The 17,120-nt window shown below is 63.3% G+C and overlaps 1 protein-coding gene across 2 annotated transcripts in view; it reads right to left on the bottom strand.

The window, feature by feature from the left end:
* Window positions 1-2,456: 2,456 nt before the first annotated feature.
* AGAP3 (ArfGAP with GTPase domain, ankyrin repeat and PH domain 3) overlaps window positions 2,457-17,120 on the bottom strand; it is a gene marked incomplete at its 5' end in the record, with an annotated part of 58,659 nt that continues 43,995 nt past the window's right edge. The window contains 8 exons of one of the 2 annotated variants that reach the window (XM_079711338.1): window positions 2,457-3,146; window positions 3,301-3,556; window positions 4,151-4,373; window positions 4,552-4,642; window positions 4,726-4,880; window positions 6,559-6,696; window positions 8,248-8,367; window positions 11,228-11,396. In XM_079711338.1, coding sequence (XP_079567464.1) covers window positions 2,940-3,146; window positions 3,301-3,556; window positions 4,151-4,373; window positions 4,552-4,642; window positions 4,726-4,880; window positions 6,559-6,696; window positions 8,248-8,367; window positions 11,228-11,396 — 1,359 coding nt within the window. In that variant the 3' untranslated portion in view covers window positions 2,457-2,939. The remainder of the gene's footprint in view (window positions 3,147-3,300; window positions 3,557-4,150; window positions 4,374-4,551; window positions 4,643-4,725; window positions 4,881-6,558; window positions 6,697-8,247; window positions 8,368-11,227; window positions 11,397-17,120) is intronic. The other variant, XM_079711339.1, reaches the window with a different exon arrangement.

Genomic DNA, 17,120 nt, shown 5'->3' with positions numbered 1-17,120 from the left:
AGGGTATCAGTCGTGTGAGGGGCTGGGGCCGGCCGGGGGGCTCACCCCCATCACCTGGGAGCCCATTAGTGAATCCTCGCCTGTGTAGAGGACATGGCAGCTTAGTCCATCTCTGCTGAGCTTTGACATTCCAGACATCAGGGCCTGGAGTAAAAAGACCCATTTCCCGTGCTCTGTTTTAACAGCATTAATTGTGGTCTCCCCACCCTGCCCCGCCGCCCACTGCACCGTTTACGAAGCTTGGGATCCCAAGTCCTCTTCTGTTATAAGATGAGTTTGGTTGGGAGGGCCCACTGCGACGTGGAAGAGGCAGGAATGTACCTGACGGCTCTGGAAGGGTGTGTGCTGTGGAGGAGGCTTGGGGATTGGAATTCTGTGAGCAGATTAAGGAACAGCGTTAATGCTGGACGAAGTAAACATACAGACATGAGGCTTCAGGGGCAAGAAACAGAGTAGACCTAGAGGGAAAGGAGACAAGCTGAAGCTGCTTGCCGTTCCCCCACCTTCACAGACAGGCTACCATCCTGTACCAGCTGTGGAGCCAGGCCGCACAGGCATCGGGGGGAGAGGGTTACCACAGAAACCAGCTGAAGTCGGTATCATGGTTAACGGGGCTTCCTGGGAAGAAACAGGACCTGCATTGATTTGGGAGGAGAGGTGGAGAAGAACAGAAAAAAAAAAAAAATTGGCTGTGAGTGAGGCAAGGTCAGAGAGGGGAGGGAAGTACAGCTCAGTCCAGCCCCCCGGCAGCTTCCTCACCTGCGTCACAGGGCACGTTGCTGCTGTTCCCGATTCCTGGTCTGCAAGCCAGCCGCTGTCTAGTTGCTCACGTCTATTGCCTGCCTCTTCCAGTGAGACTGAGACAGCCCTTCCCTGGCAGCTCTTCTCCTAGTTGGTTCTGGCAACCGAACGGAACGCAGCCTGGAGCTGTGACTGGTCATGTGCAGTGGTGGCACGGTGCCCTGGCTGGGACACACACAGCCAGGGTCCTCTCTTTTGGCTAAATTCCAGCAAGGCTGGAGAATCAGGCTGAAAAAATGTAGTCCAGACCAGCCCCATTCCTGATCTAGATCAAGGCTGTCTGCTACCTTTGACTCAGCCACATGGGGAACCTACAGGGTGAGATTCTTTTTAGGAGAGAAGCCAGGCAGAGGTCGAGGATCCCAGGAGCGGTTGTCGTCTTGCTGTCAGGAATCTGTGTCCGCAGGTCTAGCAAGGGCTAGAGCCGAGGCCCTCTGGCTCGGCCCCCAGGGAGGGGAAGCGGGAGTGGGGAGGAGAACTGGCAAGACCGAGGCCTTGATCGGCCCTTTTTTCCTGCATTTACCTCTGAAGCCTCCTAAACTATACCAGGCAGCATTCAGCCACCCAAGGGGCTTCTTTTCCTTGGGGAACCTGGAGGTGATTATTGCTAGTATTTTCTGAGCCCAGGAACCCAGTCTCTCACACACCCACGGCCCTGTCTCTATTCTGCCCTTATCCTTGTTTAAGCCTCTTGTCAGCCTGGCAAAAGGGGTTGTGGACCAAGACAGTAAAATCTGGTTTCCTCTCTGAATAGCTTTACTTGGTTGGTTTCCCTACACAGGGGCAAGCGCCGTGCAGAGCGCCAGCCCGCCACACCCAATGTACAAGGGCCACCAGCAGAGCAGCTCCAGGAACGGGGGAGCAACGGGCTCCCTAGGGAGTGGGGACCCTAACTTAGCAGTTCTCACCCTTCAAGAACAGGGACAGAGGGGTTTCTCCCAGGTTTTCTTTCTAGAATAACTAAGGGATAGTCCGAGGGAAAAGCAGCAGCTCTGGATTCTGCCTCCAATTTGGCCAGGGGTTGGTGGGAGTCAAGGGGGCTGTTCTGCCGTCGGTGACCTCCCCCCTCCCCGCTCCTCAAACGCAAAGCCTGGGGATGAGTTCCCCAGAGACGCACTGCCACTCAACCCATCCCGTCCCCAGAACTCTCCCTGCTGGGCACGGACCCGCGTGGCTCCCTGAACCCCTGGCTGGGGGGCTGGTTCCCAGACACCTAGTTAGGGGGACGGTGCTCCTGCCCTCTCTGTGGGTGAACTCTGGGCAGCACAGCTGTGGTGTGAGGTCGCTGGACACAATACTGATGAAAATGAGGAGACCAACAGAAAGCCATTCTGAGGGTGGAGGCGGCAGGGCAGGGGGGGAAGCAGCAGGAAGCTTCGAGTGGGGAGCACGGAGCTCGTCTCTCCTCCTGGCAGGGTTCACTGCGGTGCTGCTGACAAACTCAACTATGCCCCTGGGCAAGAGAGGGCTGAGAGAAACGCACGTAGGAGGCTGGGGGTTACCTAGCCTCCAGCCTGCCTCCTGGACGGGGGTGGGTGGGTGGATGGGGTACCCTAAAGTAGAGTACAGCAAAGATGAGAAGACAGGGACAAAGGAGAAGAGAGAGATGAGAGGGGCATTTCTGGAACGGCAGGGAGATGAGAGGGGAGACGAAGGCCACACACACGGTCTGGTTTATTGGCACATCTCACACACACCAAATATGTACACAAACATAAATATTCCAATGTACACATTTACATGGGACTCGCAGGTCGCCCCCAGCGTCTGCCCCGCCCAGGCTCCGTTTTAGGAGGAGGCTCCCAGGGGGCCGGCGCGGGAAGGCAGGATCCTGGAGGAGGGCGAGGTCCTGCCCCCTCTCCTCACAGCACCTCCAAAGGGTCCTGTCCCTTCTCAGTGGCACCGGAGGGCAGGGGCCAGACACGTCCGACCCCTCCGCTGCAGCTCCAAGCCCGGCGTCTCCCCGGATCCTTCTGTGGTCCCCGTTTAGTTCTTCCCTTTGACTCTTCCTGTCTCCCTCTCCCTCTATGCATGTCCCTGCTTCTCAGTCTCTGTGTCTTTGTTTCTCCCAGCGCCTGTAGGGAGGTGGGTCCTCATGCCCTGGAGTCCTTGTGGCCCCTCTGCCCTCTTCCTGGGCCTTACAGGAGACTAGGGCTCCGGTGCAGCTCACTGGAGGCGCTGGTGCCGTTGGCAGGCTCTCTGCTGGGGGTCGGGGCTAGGCTGCAGCCCTCCCCGGGGCAGCCATGCTGGATCAGGATGTCTGCGCACTCCTGGCTGCCGGCCCGGCGAGCATAGGCCAGCGGGGTCAGGCCCCGGGCGTCCCGGCTCCTCACGTCCACCCCGTACTGCAGAAGAAAGCACGGTGTCCACGGTCGGCGGGACACGGCGGGAAAGGTGTGGGCTCCCGGGGAGAAAACAGAGAGGCGGCTCTCAGAGGGCCGGGGTGAGAAGGCCGTCAGGGAGGTCAGGGGCACCTGCGGGGCGGGAGCCCCGACTCACCCAGATGAGCAGCTGCGTGAAGACGACGTTGGCCATGGCGCTGGAGAGATGCAGGGCCGTCCGCCCGTCCCCGTCCCCGTAGGTCTCGTTCACCTCTTCCTTGGACCCGTGGGCCAGGAGCATCACCAGCAGCCGCAGGTCGTCTTCCACCACCGCTCGGAGCAGCTGCTGCCCCAGCGGCACATCCGAGCTGGGCAGCGGGGCCAGGAAGAGCTTCTGCTCGTACTTGGCCCGGATCCAGCGCTCCTTCTCCTCTCTGCGAGCACAGGAAGGGCCGGGCCGGGGGTCAGCGGGGCAAGGGGGCAGCAGGGAGAGAGAGTGTCGGCGCAGAGGCGGGCCTGAGGGACCCGGGGGGCTCAGGGGGCAGCGGGCGGTGCAGAGGGTGTGGAAGAAGTGGAAGAGAACTCCGGGGGAGGCCCCTGGGGGCCGAGAGGGCAGGAAGGTTCCCGGCAGGGCTCGGGTGGCAGCTTATCTGGCCCTGCAGGAACAAAGGAGACGGGGGCCTGCACTGGGGGCCCATGCACGGCCCTATCTACCACCCATTCTCCCCATCTCAGAGCTCAGGCCGTGGCCGTCGCGCTACAGAGCGATAGGGCCCTGCGCATGCGCCTCCCGCTGGCCCCCTGACCTGCTGATAACGCTGAGAAAGGGCCCGTTGTTGTGAGGCGCTGAGTGACAGGAGGGGGAGGGGCACCCCCAGGGGCCCACTGCCCAGCAGAGCGACGGCGGGGTTTCAATGAACCCTTCCAGCCCTGTCACAGCTGCCCGGCCCCACCCCCAGTCCTCCCCACTGGGCAGGAGCGCCCACATACCCTCCCTTGCCGGCCAGCGCCAGGGCCCCCGCCCTCACCTGCAGGCATCGGGCCCTGGCTTCGCGTAGCCATCCAGGGCCCCCTCCCAGACACTGTTGGCCAGGGCATTGCCCATCGCGGTCATGACGGCCAGCAGCTCAGGTGGCCAGTCATCGAGGTCGAGGGAGCGGACCCGGGACAGGTGAGCCCCCAGATGCCGGTGGGTCCCCGAGCACTCGATGCACATCAGGGCGCCCAGGTTTAGGCTGGCCCAGTCTGGATCTAGGTGCGGAGAGGAAGCAAGATGAAGCCCACGGGCAACCAGAGCGAGACCACCAGGAAAGTCCTCCCCGCCGCTGTTCTTGGCCTACGAGAAGCCTCTTGCAGAGCTTCCTCCGCGAAGCTGGTCGCGCTTTCTCTAAGCCCCCCGCAAGCCCGGCCCCGCCGGCCCGGCACTCACTGGGGGCATCGCAGTCGATACAGAAGCTGTTGCCACGAACGGTGCGCACGGCCTGCACAGCCAGAGCTGCATTCTGGTTCCCCAGTCGAGTCTGCCTCGGGGGGAGAGGCAGGGGTGGCTGGTCAGTCGCGAGGCCAACCTGGGAGCCCACCCCACCCGGGCCTCTGGGCCAACCTTGTCCTTGGCGCTGCGGCAGCCCTGCAGGCTGGCGAGGATCTGGGCCTGCACGCTCTGCACCCACAGCTCTCGCTCCTCCGCCGTCGAGGCCTCGAAGTGCCACGTGTGCCCGGTGAGGGACACCACCACAAACTCGAACGACTCCTCAGCCTCTGTGGGCACAGGGACACGCGCCGGCATGAGGGCAGAGGGCCCCTGCCGGCACGCACGTGCAGGGACGTGCCACCCCAGCCTCGAGGACCACTCTCTCCAGGGCACCTTGCGGGGAGTCGGGGGGCAGAGAGCCGTGTGGAGCCCCCAGACCTCCATCCTAGCCACCTGCGGAGCCTGGGAGAAAAAGGTGGGGAAGCGAGGTTCTGGCATCCCTGGCACTGCTGGGAATGGGTCTGGAAAGCAGAGCTGAGTATCTGGAGGATGTGATGGGGCGTTAGGAGACAGTGCTGGGCGGGGGCGGCAAAGGCGGGGGTGGGCACCATCCGTACGTGTCAGCTGCAGCCGCCTCATTTTGCAGCTCATTAAACCCACTATTCCTGACGGCGTCAGCGTGGGGCTCCTGGGAGCCGGGCCCCTCCCCCCGCTACCCTGGCACAGGCAGGCAGGGAGGGCCAGGGGATGGGGAGAGGAGGAGAGGTTTCCTCCACAGACTAACTGGGATGTGTGAGCAGATAGGAACCTGCGGACATCTGCAGTGACAGACACTCCCCAAGCAGTGCGGTGACGCTGTTCCCAGCGCTGCTCCCCCAGGCCCCCCAGGAGACAGCCACGTGGCTCTCCTTCCCGACGGTCACCGCCCCGTGGGTGAACAGTTCCTAGCAAGCAGTGCGGGTGTGTCGTGCGGCTGGAGAGACAGGTGCCTGTGAGGAGGCCCCAGTGAGACCACACGTCCTGCCAGGGCAGCCTCCCGCCCCAGTGACACTGACCATGCCCTCCCCGCCCCCCCGCCAAGGGAAGTCCTCCTGGCGGGCTCCTGCTCTAAGGCGCCCTTAACGGAACTGTCTTCGTAGAGAAACTGGTACCTTTCTTTCCCCAGGCGCCACCATTCCACCTCACCTTGCTTCCAACCATCTTTGAACTACATGACGGTGACAGTCTGTGGGGTTCAGTTCCCTGGTACAGGTGCACCCCGTGCCGTGAGCGCTGAGCACCCCTGTATCACCGGTTGGCTGGGAAAGGTGGCTCCTTCCCTTAGAGATGATCTCCCCCACCTAGCCACGCCCCTAACCCTGACCATCAGAGTAGAAACCAGCAACTGTGCATCAACATAGGTCCACCTTGTTTAGGAGCAAAGACACTGCAACCACTGAGAAGAGGCGCATTTTGAAGATACTCTGGGGAAAATCAGAGAAGCAGCACTATGATTAATAAGGAATTACGAGAAAGGACCTATGGAAAAAGACCGGAGGAGCTGGAATTCCTCAGCCTAAAGAAGACTAAGGAGAGGCTCAGCCAAACACACACGCGTATGAAGCACCTATTTTGCGCCCAGCGCTGCTTAAACTCAACGGGTGATACAAGAGACACGGAAAACACAGGTCCTGCCCGCACCACCCTGGAAGAGCTGCGGGAGTAGCAGCTTGCTGTCTTTTACCTTCTGTAAGAATAAAAGAAGTAAGCTCACGTTTCCACAGGAAGGGTTTAAGTTAGGCAGAAGAAGGCTTTTCTAAGATACCAGGTTGAGATGACCCACAGTGGTGGAGCTGCTTTTACTGGAAATTATTATTAGAAAGTGCTTGGCCTAATACAGAAGACAGGGTGCGGCTCTTCAGGCACTATCCCCAAGTCCCGCTGCCCACCTCCTGTGCCCCGGTTTCCCTTGGGGGTCCCCCTAACCTTCAGCAGCACTGCTGGGGCCGTCTGGTCGGGGGGTCCCGGTGCTCTTTCTCCTCCGGTGCTTCTTCCGGGTGGAGTGGGGAGATGGGGGAGGCTCCAGCTTGGGGCTGGAACCGAGCACCTCAGCTGGGCCACTGGCTGGTGAGGGAGAGGTGGAGAGTGTGGGCAGAGGGGAGGGGGCCGGTACAGGCCCTGCCCGGGGTGCTGGGGCTCCACCCTGAACTGCAGCTGGGTGGCCAACCGGGGCAGGGCTGGGGGGGCACTCCCGGCCCTGTCCGCACCCCGGGAGGGGTCTGCCCACCGAGTCCCGACCCCAAGGCGCCCCCGGCCTTGGAGGAAGGGAGGGTGGAGAGGAGTGGGTAGGAACCGCCGGCAGGGCAGGGTGGAGGTGAGCAGGGAACCGGCTTCTGCAGCCTGGAGGGCGGAAGGCGCTCGCTCGCGGGGGGCCGGAGACCCAGCAGCTCGGCACCAAATTTATCCTCAATCACACTCCCCGCTCCTCACAATTAATAGCAGAGTTAGAAACAATCAGGGAGCTGCCTAATTACTGTCAATTAGAGCGCGCTAATCAAGCTCCCGTCTCCCACACCCCGCCCCGCGCTCACCACTAAATGTCAAACTTCATTAGAGGCAGACACGCGCCCTCCCTCCCTGCCTTCCGCCTGCCACACTCAACAGAGGGGCCCCACCAAGGCCAGCACAGGCCGCAGGACGGTGACCCGGGAAGGGCCCCCGGCTGCCCTCTCGGGCCTCCACACCCACCCCCCAGGAGGCCTGGGCCGGGCCGGGCAGGTGCCGCAGACCCGGGGCCGTGGGCGCCCAGCTGCTTCCTGCTGTCAGAGCTCGGGCCAGGCTGGCGCTTCTGCTGGGATGCGGGCCTGGGCAGGGTCTCTGGGAGGCAAGCTGGGGGAGGAGAGCTAAAGCGCTGCTGCCCAGCAGGAGGGACGCGGGGGCAGCAGGAGTGCCCGGTGCCCAGGGAGTCTCCTCCCTCTCACATCCTCACTTAGGAGAGGAGGGCAGGGCTGCACCCATTTCCCTCTAGCCTTCAGGACTGCTGATGGATGTGGGGCTGCGGGTGAGTGAGGAGAGCGCGTGGAGGTGCTCGCTGAAGAGGCGGGGGAAGACGAGGCCCGGACACTGACTTAGGGAAGAAGACGACGACGAGGCCAAGGAGAGCAGGCGGGGGTGGGAAGGGAGAGTTCTCGACCCCTCAGACTGGGTGGGGCCTCAGCCTATCCAGGGGCAGCACGGGGGAGAAAGCACCTCTGCGGACAGCGCCCTGATCCCGTCTGCGGGGACCCCTCTCCACGCGGGCTAGCTGCCGCCTTCGGAACGTGTTTCAAGCCCCCGGCCTCCGACCTCCCCACTCCGCCGCTCCCCCGCCCCGCCCCCGCCCCCCCCCCCCCCCCGCGGAGAGGCTGATGAGCTGGCGGCGCAGGGGGCTGATGGGGATGCGAGGCCGCCAGCGCTGCCTGGGGCCCGCGGTGGGCGGGCAGGGAGCTGCAGAGGGAGGGTCTCTAGCGCCAGCCGCGGGGCGGGCCTGGGGACAGCACAGGGCAGCCACCCCAACTCCATGCCCCAGGCGTGGCACTGGCTCTGCCACAAGCCCTGGAGGGCTCCGCCGCGCCCCCTTGCGCATCTCGGCCTCCCCGGCTGCCCTCCTCTGCGGCTTCACCGGGTCCGGCATACCTGGGGGCAGGGCAGCGGCCTCACTCCACTGGTCGGCGCTGGAAACAGAGCAGGAGCGCTGGTGCAGCCCCTCTGGGCGCGGGCCGGCCCAGGCTGGGCTGCTGGCCGAGTGGGGGGCACCTGGGGGGGGGGGGAAGGGTCAAACTGGGAGGGGAGGCCGGGGGAAGGGCACCCACAGACTGTCCTGAAAGTACAGCTACGGGCAGAGCTTGAGAAATCCCAGCAGGATACTGACCCAGGATGAGGGGCTCCTGGATTCACCAGGACCGGGCCAGGATCACTGGAGGACCGGAGGCCTCCCGTGGCCCAGACTTCACAACCCCCGTCTCCATAAACACCAGGGTCCACGCCTGTGTCCCCTCCCTGTGATCAGGAGCCAGAAGTTGGGTGAGTGGGACAGTCCCCCCATCACTGCCAAGCTGCTTCCCCGCTATCCCAGCCCCCGCCCCTCCTGGCCAGGCCCCGAACCCCGTTCCAGGCCACGTATGCCATTTGCTGTGCCTCAGCTCTGCTGCCATTCTGACGAGGAATAAGTGTATCAAATTCAAGTAATTATGCCTAATTAGTATTGGTAATTATCCTCTGGGGCTGGAGAAAATTAATCTTTCATTTCCCATCGGGGAAGAACAGCAGAGCCAGGGGAACCGAAGGCTGCAGGACTGCCAAGCCCGGGGCGGCGGGGCCGGCAGTGCGCGCCCTCCCCGGCCCGAGTCACCCGTGGGGAGATGGTGGCCACGGCCTCAGGGCCGGCCGCGGACAGCGACACTGCCCTCTCACCTCAGCCGACCTGAGACAGGGTGGGGCCTGAGGCCAGAAGGCCACGGCCGAGGGAGGTCTGCACTGAAAGCTGGGCAGCTGGCCGGGGGCCCGGCGTTAGTGACAGGCAGAGACGGGCCCTGAAGCTGAACAAGCCGGAGGGAGGGGCGAGCGGCTGACACCAGGCCCCGGACCAGCCCCGCCAGCACAAGGGTCAAGTTTCTGGAATCCAAGGGACAGGAAGATGTGCGCGGAAGCCACTAGAAGGTAAAGGAACAGGCCAGACGTCCCTGACGCTCGCTCCGGGGACAGCACGAGACTGAATGGTGGGGGTGGGTTTTGTGTTTCTCTTGTATCTGTCGTAACACCCCAGGCAGGACCAGACACACAGTTAAGTGCTCGTTAACATACGCGTGGCACCCGTGCCAGCCCCTCCCACCCTGCCTAACAGGTCCCTGCAAACTCAGCCCTTCTTGGGGTCCCCCGCACCGACCCCCATCAGGAAACCTTCCAGGGGGAGCAGCCTTGGGTCTTAACTTCTCAGATGCTGTGCTTCTCGCCACCCCTCGCCCGCTTCCATCTCCCCCCGGGTTCCAGATCTTACTCGCCCCTCCCCCCAGCCCCACCCAAAGACAGCACAGGCCCAAGTTCCTCCCCAAGGCCCCCAACCCCAAACCCCGAGGGAGGGCAAGCGCTTTCCCTTTTCTTTGTTAATTCTCCCCTCATTACGTCTGCAACCCCACAATCAGTGTGCACTGTAATTGTCGAATTTGATGCTAATGATTAATGAATTAAACATGGAGCCATCAATTAGTCCTCGGAGAATAATTCTGCATAAAGCAGCGGATAATGTAATTACAGTAACAAAGATAATGAGATGTTAACATCGCCCGGTGAGCAGAGACATGTGCGAGTGTGTGCGAGGTCGGTGCGCGGCGGAGGGGACGCGGCTCGGGTGGCGCCTGGCCATGTGTTCCGGGGACGGGGACGGCGGCGAGCGTTTGCGGGTACTGGCAGTTACGTGGGTGAGTGTGCCGCGCACCCCCTTCTCCACGCGCCACTTCCGCTCCCCAGGTGAAGGTCTTCAGGGACGGGGATGTGACGGCACAGAGTGTCTTAGGGCTTCCCTCCCTCTGAGGGAACAGCTAGCTTTCCCCCTGCTGCCTGCCTGCAACGGAAGGCTCCCCCTCCATGCCCCCTCTGGTGTCATCTGAGAAACCCCAAGCCCGAACACAGGCAGCTCTGGGAGGCCCCCAGCCCCGCCCCGGCCCTTCCCTTCCCCAGCGGCCCCACCCCTGCCCCGCGCAGAACACCCAGGACCCGCCTCCCGCCCCCAAGTGCAGCCCCGCCCGCGGGTCTCTGTCTAATTCAAGGGCTTAGAGGACAGAACATAGCTTCCCAAGTCAGGCACGCGCAGGTTCAAACCCAGCTCCACCACTTCCCGTGGGATTTTACAGACAAGTTATTTAAGCTCTCCGAACCTTTGTTTCCTCATCCACACAACATGGGGAGGATAGTCTCGACTTCACATCTACTGCAGCCGGCACCCCTCCACCAGCGGGGTCGGTGCCCGCCACCTGCCCCTCGCAGCGCCTCCAGACTGGGGGGCAGCGGTGGCACACGCGGCAGGGCGGGGTGCCGGCCTCTCAGGGCCCTCACCTCCAACAAGGAGCGCGCTCAGGAGGCCCCACCTCTTCTGGACACGGGGCTGAGTCCGCTCAGCCTCCAGCTTCTCTCAAGTTCAGTCTTCTCTGAGCAAAGACCCCCCCGCCCCTCACTGCAGACCCGAGGACGGTGACCAGGTTCGCCCCAGGCAGCTCTGTCCCCTCCCGCCTCCCTCCCTGCCTGTCCGGCAAACCTGACCGAGATGTGGCCCTGGTGCCAGAGGGCCCCGGTGTCCCCACCATCACCTGCCTCGGCTCCAGACGCCGATGCCACCTGTCAGTACCAGGCTATCTGTCCCCATTCTGATCTGCCAGGCGGTCCACTGGCCGCCACCTCTACTAACCTCACGAGGGCAGCGTTTTGGCAACTGCGCTTGGCTGAGCTGATCCCGAAGCAAGACACCAGGTGGCCGGCGTGTTTGGAGCCCCGAGGACCTGGCTGGGGCGGGGCGCAGCCCCACACGCCTCCCTTCCGGGCCCCGTCACGGCGCGCCCCCCCCTCCCAGACAGATGGGGCCACGGCAGCCACACGCCCCCTCCCACCTCAGCAGCCCCCTCACCTGTTCCCCCACCCAGCTGCGCGCTACTCCGCTCCAAGGCCAACCCGTTGGCCCGGGGGCTGGCGCCAGGGGCCGTGGCCGGCGTGGCTCGGGGCAGGCGCTTCCCTGGCACTTTGACCGTGGTCCGCAGCAGGTCAATCTCCTTGCCGTGGATGTTCTGCATGTAATCCTAAGGCCACGTGGACAAGACAGAGGGAGACTCGTTAGGACAGGTCACTCTTTGGCAGCACCTCACCTCTGCCCCTCCCAGCTCCTGGGTCTCTCCCCCGTGCTGCTGGCGGGGGAGGAGGGGGACAGCCCGAGTTCTGTGGCGCGCACAGCACACCTCCAAGGCTGCCGCGTGCGGCTCGGTGCGGGGCTCAGCCGGGAGCGGGGCAGGGGCGACAGAGGGTCGAGAGCCAAGAGCTGAGGCTCGGGGCTCCTTTAGGGAAGGCGGCTCAGGAGGCAACGCAAAGGAGGCCAAGTACTGAATGAACCAAGATGGGATTTAGGGAGAGAGGGCATGTGGCCGAGGAGAGGAGCTGACAGGCTCCGCGGGATGTGGACGACTGGGTTGCCCCGGGCCCCGGTTGGCTGGTCACCAAGGACTTCAGCCATATTTTCAGAAGCTCCCACCACCACCTGGGACTTTGAGAACTTACAAAGCCTAGAGCAGCCCCCAGTCCTTAGAATGGCACCTGACGATAAATATCTGTTGAACAGTTAAAGGGAAGCCTTTGGTTCTTTTCGCTGTTCTTACGGATACTGAACAAGTCCACGGTTCCACAGATACCGGTGAGCATCCCAGCGGCAGGAACAGTAACCACCACTGACAACGTCACGTCGCCCACCCGGCCACGTGCCAGGCGTCCACTGAGCCACAGCTGTGTATCGCGTCTACATTTCATACACCGCCTCACAGGATCGTCACGACAACTAGGACGGTGTTACTGCGCCCACTTTGCGGGTGAAGAAACTGAGACTTACAAAGGTTAACCTGCCCCAGGTCACACAATCAGCAGGTGACAGAGCCAGATTCAAGCCCAGGCTTTCTGGGTTCCCAAGGCTCTGCACGGAAGGCAAACTTCCTCCTCGGCCCAGGAGCAAACCCTGCCTTCAAGTCAGTACCGACAGGGCCCTGAAGTGGATGAGCGGGGAGGGACCCTGAGGGTGGGAGCCGCTGGGTGCTGAGCCCCACCGTCCGCTGTCTCGACCTCGGCCTGGGACCGCCCCACCCCAGAGAGTGGCACCTGGAGGGGCCGGGGGGCGCGGGAGGGGGTTGACGCAGAGCACAGCCCTGCTCGCCCTCTGGCTGCCTGGCTGCCTGGCTGCCTGCCGTAAAGCCCGCCCGGCCTGGGCCCTGCTCTCCCTGCTGCTCTGATGTCTCCTTCCAGGCTGCTGACTCCTGCTTCCCTGCCCCTGGCACCAGCGAGTTCTGGGGCAGTTCTCAGCAAATGTCCCCCATAAAATGTGGCAAAAGCTCCTTCCCGGGGGCAGAAGCTGGTGCCAGAATTCCACCGATCAGACTCGGGATGGGGGCCTCTCCTCCCTCAAGAGAGCCTCTGGGATGTTCTGCGTCCAAGGCACTTCCCTGAGCGTCTGGCTCGACGGAGTCTTCGTGTCCTTCCAGGCCCCAACCCTCTCACCCTACCCACTTGGAGCATCACTCCTGGTCACCCAGGTGTTCTTCTACCTTCTCAACTTTTAGCTTCAGGGAAAAGGGACAATGTCCTCTGCTTAAAAGAGCCAATGGGGACTGCTGCCTGTTGGGAAGCAGGGCCAGGGCGGGCTGGCGAGGCGCTCGGGGGCCGCCCTCACTCTGTGCATGAGCAAGAGGACGTCCAGTAGAAAGGGGTCACCTGGCCCTAAGGAGCCAAGAGAACGTGGGAGTTTCCCGTTAGGAAGAGAAGGGAGAACAAGGAAGCAGAGAGCACCCAGCACCAGCGCTGCTCCTGCACTGCTGCGTCGGGCTGGAATTCACCGCAGGGCGGGTCATCAGGGGACCAGCGTGAGGGCCAGTGGCAGGAGTCGCAGAAGGACCATGGGGAGGACGGGGCATCGCTGATGCTAGTACGCTGGCCTCACCAGTCAAGCCCACCTCCCGGAGGCCTGGCCAGGCCTGTACTCACTCTTTATTCTCCAAGCAGCTCTGACACCTTCACAGGCAGATGGCCCTTCAGAAAGCCAACAAGGGCACAGCCAGCCGGAGGGGAGGAGCTCCTTTCCCTGCAGCTTTGCGCTGCGTCCGTGCCCTCCCGCCACCACCTAGTCCTGCGTGAGGGACAGTGCCGGGTGCCTGGCCTCAGGCACCCTCCACTCCGAGGGGGTCTGCCTCATGTCTCAGAAGCACAGAACAACATCACTGAGAAGTCGGTGAGGGTGGGCTCCACCCACGGGAGGACCCTCTCCCCTCCAACGACCTCTCACCCCCACGCTGCTGAGCGCTGCCAGGGCTCCGTCCCCCTGGTCCCTTCTCCAGCAAACTTGGCCCGCCCCACCCAGTGGCCGCTGGCCCTTTGGTCTTGCTCTCGGCCCAGCATCCAGCGTGTGACTCCACCCTCCTGGCCCGACAGCCCATCGACTCGGCTTCCGCGCGCACCCAGGACCCTGCACACAGTCACATCTTAGCTCAGCGGCTCCAGACGACTGTCAACAGCTGGCCGGGCCGAAGGCACAGCTGCAGTCCCTTTCCTGGGGGAGGGGCTCGGGCTGCTCTAGTTCACAAGGAGGTCACAGCAGCTGCAACAGTTTTCAGGCCCCACGACAGCCCTGGGATAACCAGGCTGGGACACGGCGGGAGAAGCTGACCCCAGGCCAAGAAAAAGAGCCACACGGAGGGACCCTGTTCAGGGCCAAGGAGCCAGCAACCAACGTAAGGGGAAAGCAGCGGCCCTCAGCATCTCCGACCACCCCGGACGGGCACTGGTTGCTCGGGGGGTGTGGGGAGCAGGCCAGCACCCGGCCAGCTGCAGGCCCGGCCCAGAGGCGGAGCCCGGCCCCAAGGAGAGTGCGGCAGGAGCTCCAAAGGCAGCAGCAGGGACGGGGGGTCCGGGGCAAAGCAACAGCGTTTCCCTCCGTCAGCAGAACGGGGGGCTCGGCAGTGGCCGTGGGAGCGGCTGCTCGGGAGAGCGGTCACCGAGGCTGCCTTTATTACCCACCATCAAACAGCAATTTCTTCCCCAGCCTCCTCGCTAATTACCCAGCCAGCGTTCTCATCTCATTTTATTACTGGAATTAACAACGAGTTCAGAGCGTGGAAAGCTATTAAGATGTGTGATTAAGCCACATTCAATTAGTTTCTACAAACAATTTAATTGATGTTGCAGATAGAATTAACAGAAGGTGATTGTGTGAATGGCTTCGCTGGCTGCAAAACGGGAGAGGCTGTGGCAGGCTCTTTGGGGCTAGGCAGGGGCTGGGCGTGAGGCTCGAGGCCTGCCCACCAGCCCTTCCTCTGTGACCCGGCCCGTCCCGCCAGCCCGCCCGGCCTCCGTCGGGAGGCGGGTCCCCAGCACCACTGCCCTCGGGTCTCCTGGGCAAGGCCGGGCTAGACCAGGAGTTCCCGGACGGGCCTTCCTCTCTGGCTCCCTAACAGGAGGGCGCCTCCAAGGGAAGCGGGCAGCTCCGGGGACGGAGGGTCCTGCTCACTGCTGGCAGCTGGGAAGTTTGCTCAGGTTGGAAAACACGGCAAAGGGGGACGGAGGTGGGAGAGCTAGCAACAGGAGTGCGGCGGCCACCAAGGATGGAAACCGAGAGGCGAGCGGCCTGTCGGGAGGGAACTCAGGGCCCTGGGGCCGTGCACGTGCTTTCACTGTCACCACGGTTTCGAATCTGATGATTCGCGTCTCCTGAATGAGAAGCATCTATAGGGCAGGGAAGCTGCCATCTGCGCATGCTGGTGGCTCGGGGCATCCAGCATGTGGGGAGCTGGGGAAGGATGTGCACTTTGACCCCGGAGCCAGAGGGCAGCCAGTGAGGGGCTGACGGATGGGGAGGCCATGCTCTCAACCTCCTCACCGCGTCCCGCGGCCCAGGCGGGGCCAGCAGAGCCGGTGGCCTCTTCGATTCACCTCGCAAGAAAGCAGCAACAGCCTGGAAGCGCCTGCCGCCAGACCCTGTCCCGGGCCAGACACACTAAGCCACACACAGTTCACGGGCAGCACAGCGCTGGACGGGACTCCGAGAGCGTCCGCCGCCCAGCCGGGCCGGGCACGTGGGCTGCCGGCTGCCCCCGCCACACCCACCTTGCTTGCCCCAGTGGTAACTCTCCGGCGACTCAGGCAGCCCCGAAGAGAGGCGCTCCTGGCACGTACAGAAAACTCTGGGCAACACTCAAAGTCGTGGGCCAAGTCTCAGCCCAGCCACTGGCTGGGTGACTGATGATCCGGCAAAGCCCACTGAACCTCTGCTCTCCAGTCTGTTAAGCTGTGTGTAAAAACAGCAATCCCCCGGGCCTTTACCTTCCCTTCCGAAACCAAAACCGAACACAACAGCGGGCATTCTTCTCCCTGTGCCGAGACCCCGCTCCCATCCCTCCCCTCCTCCCTCTGGGGCGTGGGCCCAGCCGGGGGCAGCGTGAAGCAGGAGAAACAGGTAAGGACGCGGCAGAGGGGAGGGTGAAGGCCACTGCCCACAGGTGGGGAAACAAGAGGCCTCAGACAGGCCAGCTCCCAGCCCAGCAGCCAGGAGGTGCCTGGGCAGGGCCACGTGTGTCCTGCCTGGGCTGTGGGCGCTGGAAGCCAGGAGGGCCCAGACCCTCTCTGCTGGGAAACACTGGGGTCCTGCTCTTTGTGGCCGGGGGCGCTGCACCCACGGGTGCTCCCCGCTCCCTAAGGCACGGTGCCTCTCGTCAGGGCTCTGCCAGTAGCCTTGCTGCCTCTTGTCCTGCGTGGACTCAGCAGCGGGACCAGGTCCTGGGTGAGGAGGAGGCCAGAACGGGGGAGAGGACGGCACCCAGGAGCCTTTGTGCTGAATTCCCAAGGCCCCCCGGCCGTGGCCCCTCGTCTATAACCCCCCTCGGCCCCAGTATCATGGCACCAGCCCCCGCCCTGTGGAGTAAGAGGCCCCGAGCTGAAGGGAAGGGCCAGGTCCAGAGGCACCCAGAGGGCCAGGCTGGGCTCTGGCCTCACTGGAAAGGCCCAAACCAGGCCTGTGAGCTTTCTCAGCCGCCCTGGGTGGTGCTCTCGGGATGGAGCTATGGCCAAACCGTGGACCCCAGCACGTCTCAGGTCGGGGACCCCTGACACCTGCGTAGATTCAAAGGCCGGCGAGGGACCCTCGGAGGCAGGCCTGGGGCCTCCGGGCAGGGGGTGGAGCCAGCCCACGTGCTGCGCTTCAGGGGCTTCACGGGAGAACTCATTAGCCCCACAGCAGGGTGGTGACAGAGATGGATGCTGGGGACAGCTGTGCGCTGGAGCCATGCAGCGAGGGGAGAGGAGGGAGGAATGGTGGGGAAGCGGCCACGGGGGCCACGCTACTGTCACCGTGCCCCAGCCCCTCCCTGGGCATCAGCCACACCCTTCCAGACCCCTCTGCCCTACCAACAGTGGCCCCGACGCTCCTCCTCCCAAGGGGGCCTGTCCAGGCCCGCCACCCCAGCAGTCCTGGCTTAACCGCCCTTTCGCTCCACATGATCCCAGGAGCCCAGGCGTAACCCCAATAGTGCGGCTCCCTGAGACACAACTGTTGGCAACACCGACGCCCCCAGCTTGAGCAACTCCATGTAAACGGGCCCAATCCAGCTCTTAAAACAACTAGAGTGTAGGATATAGAACCTGACTCGCACACCAGCCTAGCCCAGAGGTGACTGTCCCTGGGGGTGAGTTTACTCCAAAGAGCTCGGCCGGGACTTCCCTGGTGGCACAGTGGTTAAGAATCCGCCTGCCAACGCAGGGGACACGGGTTCAAGCCCCGG

The sequence above is a fragment of the Hyperoodon ampullatus genome (assembly GCF_949752795.1).
Source record: "Hyperoodon ampullatus genome assembly, chromosome: 9".
NCBI classification, from domain to species: domain Eukaryota; kingdom Metazoa; phylum Chordata; class Mammalia; order Artiodactyla; family Ziphiidae; genus Hyperoodon; species Hyperoodon ampullatus.
Note: the sequence above shows the minus strand (reverse complement) of the source record. Positions and strands in the feature narration are given on the sequence as shown.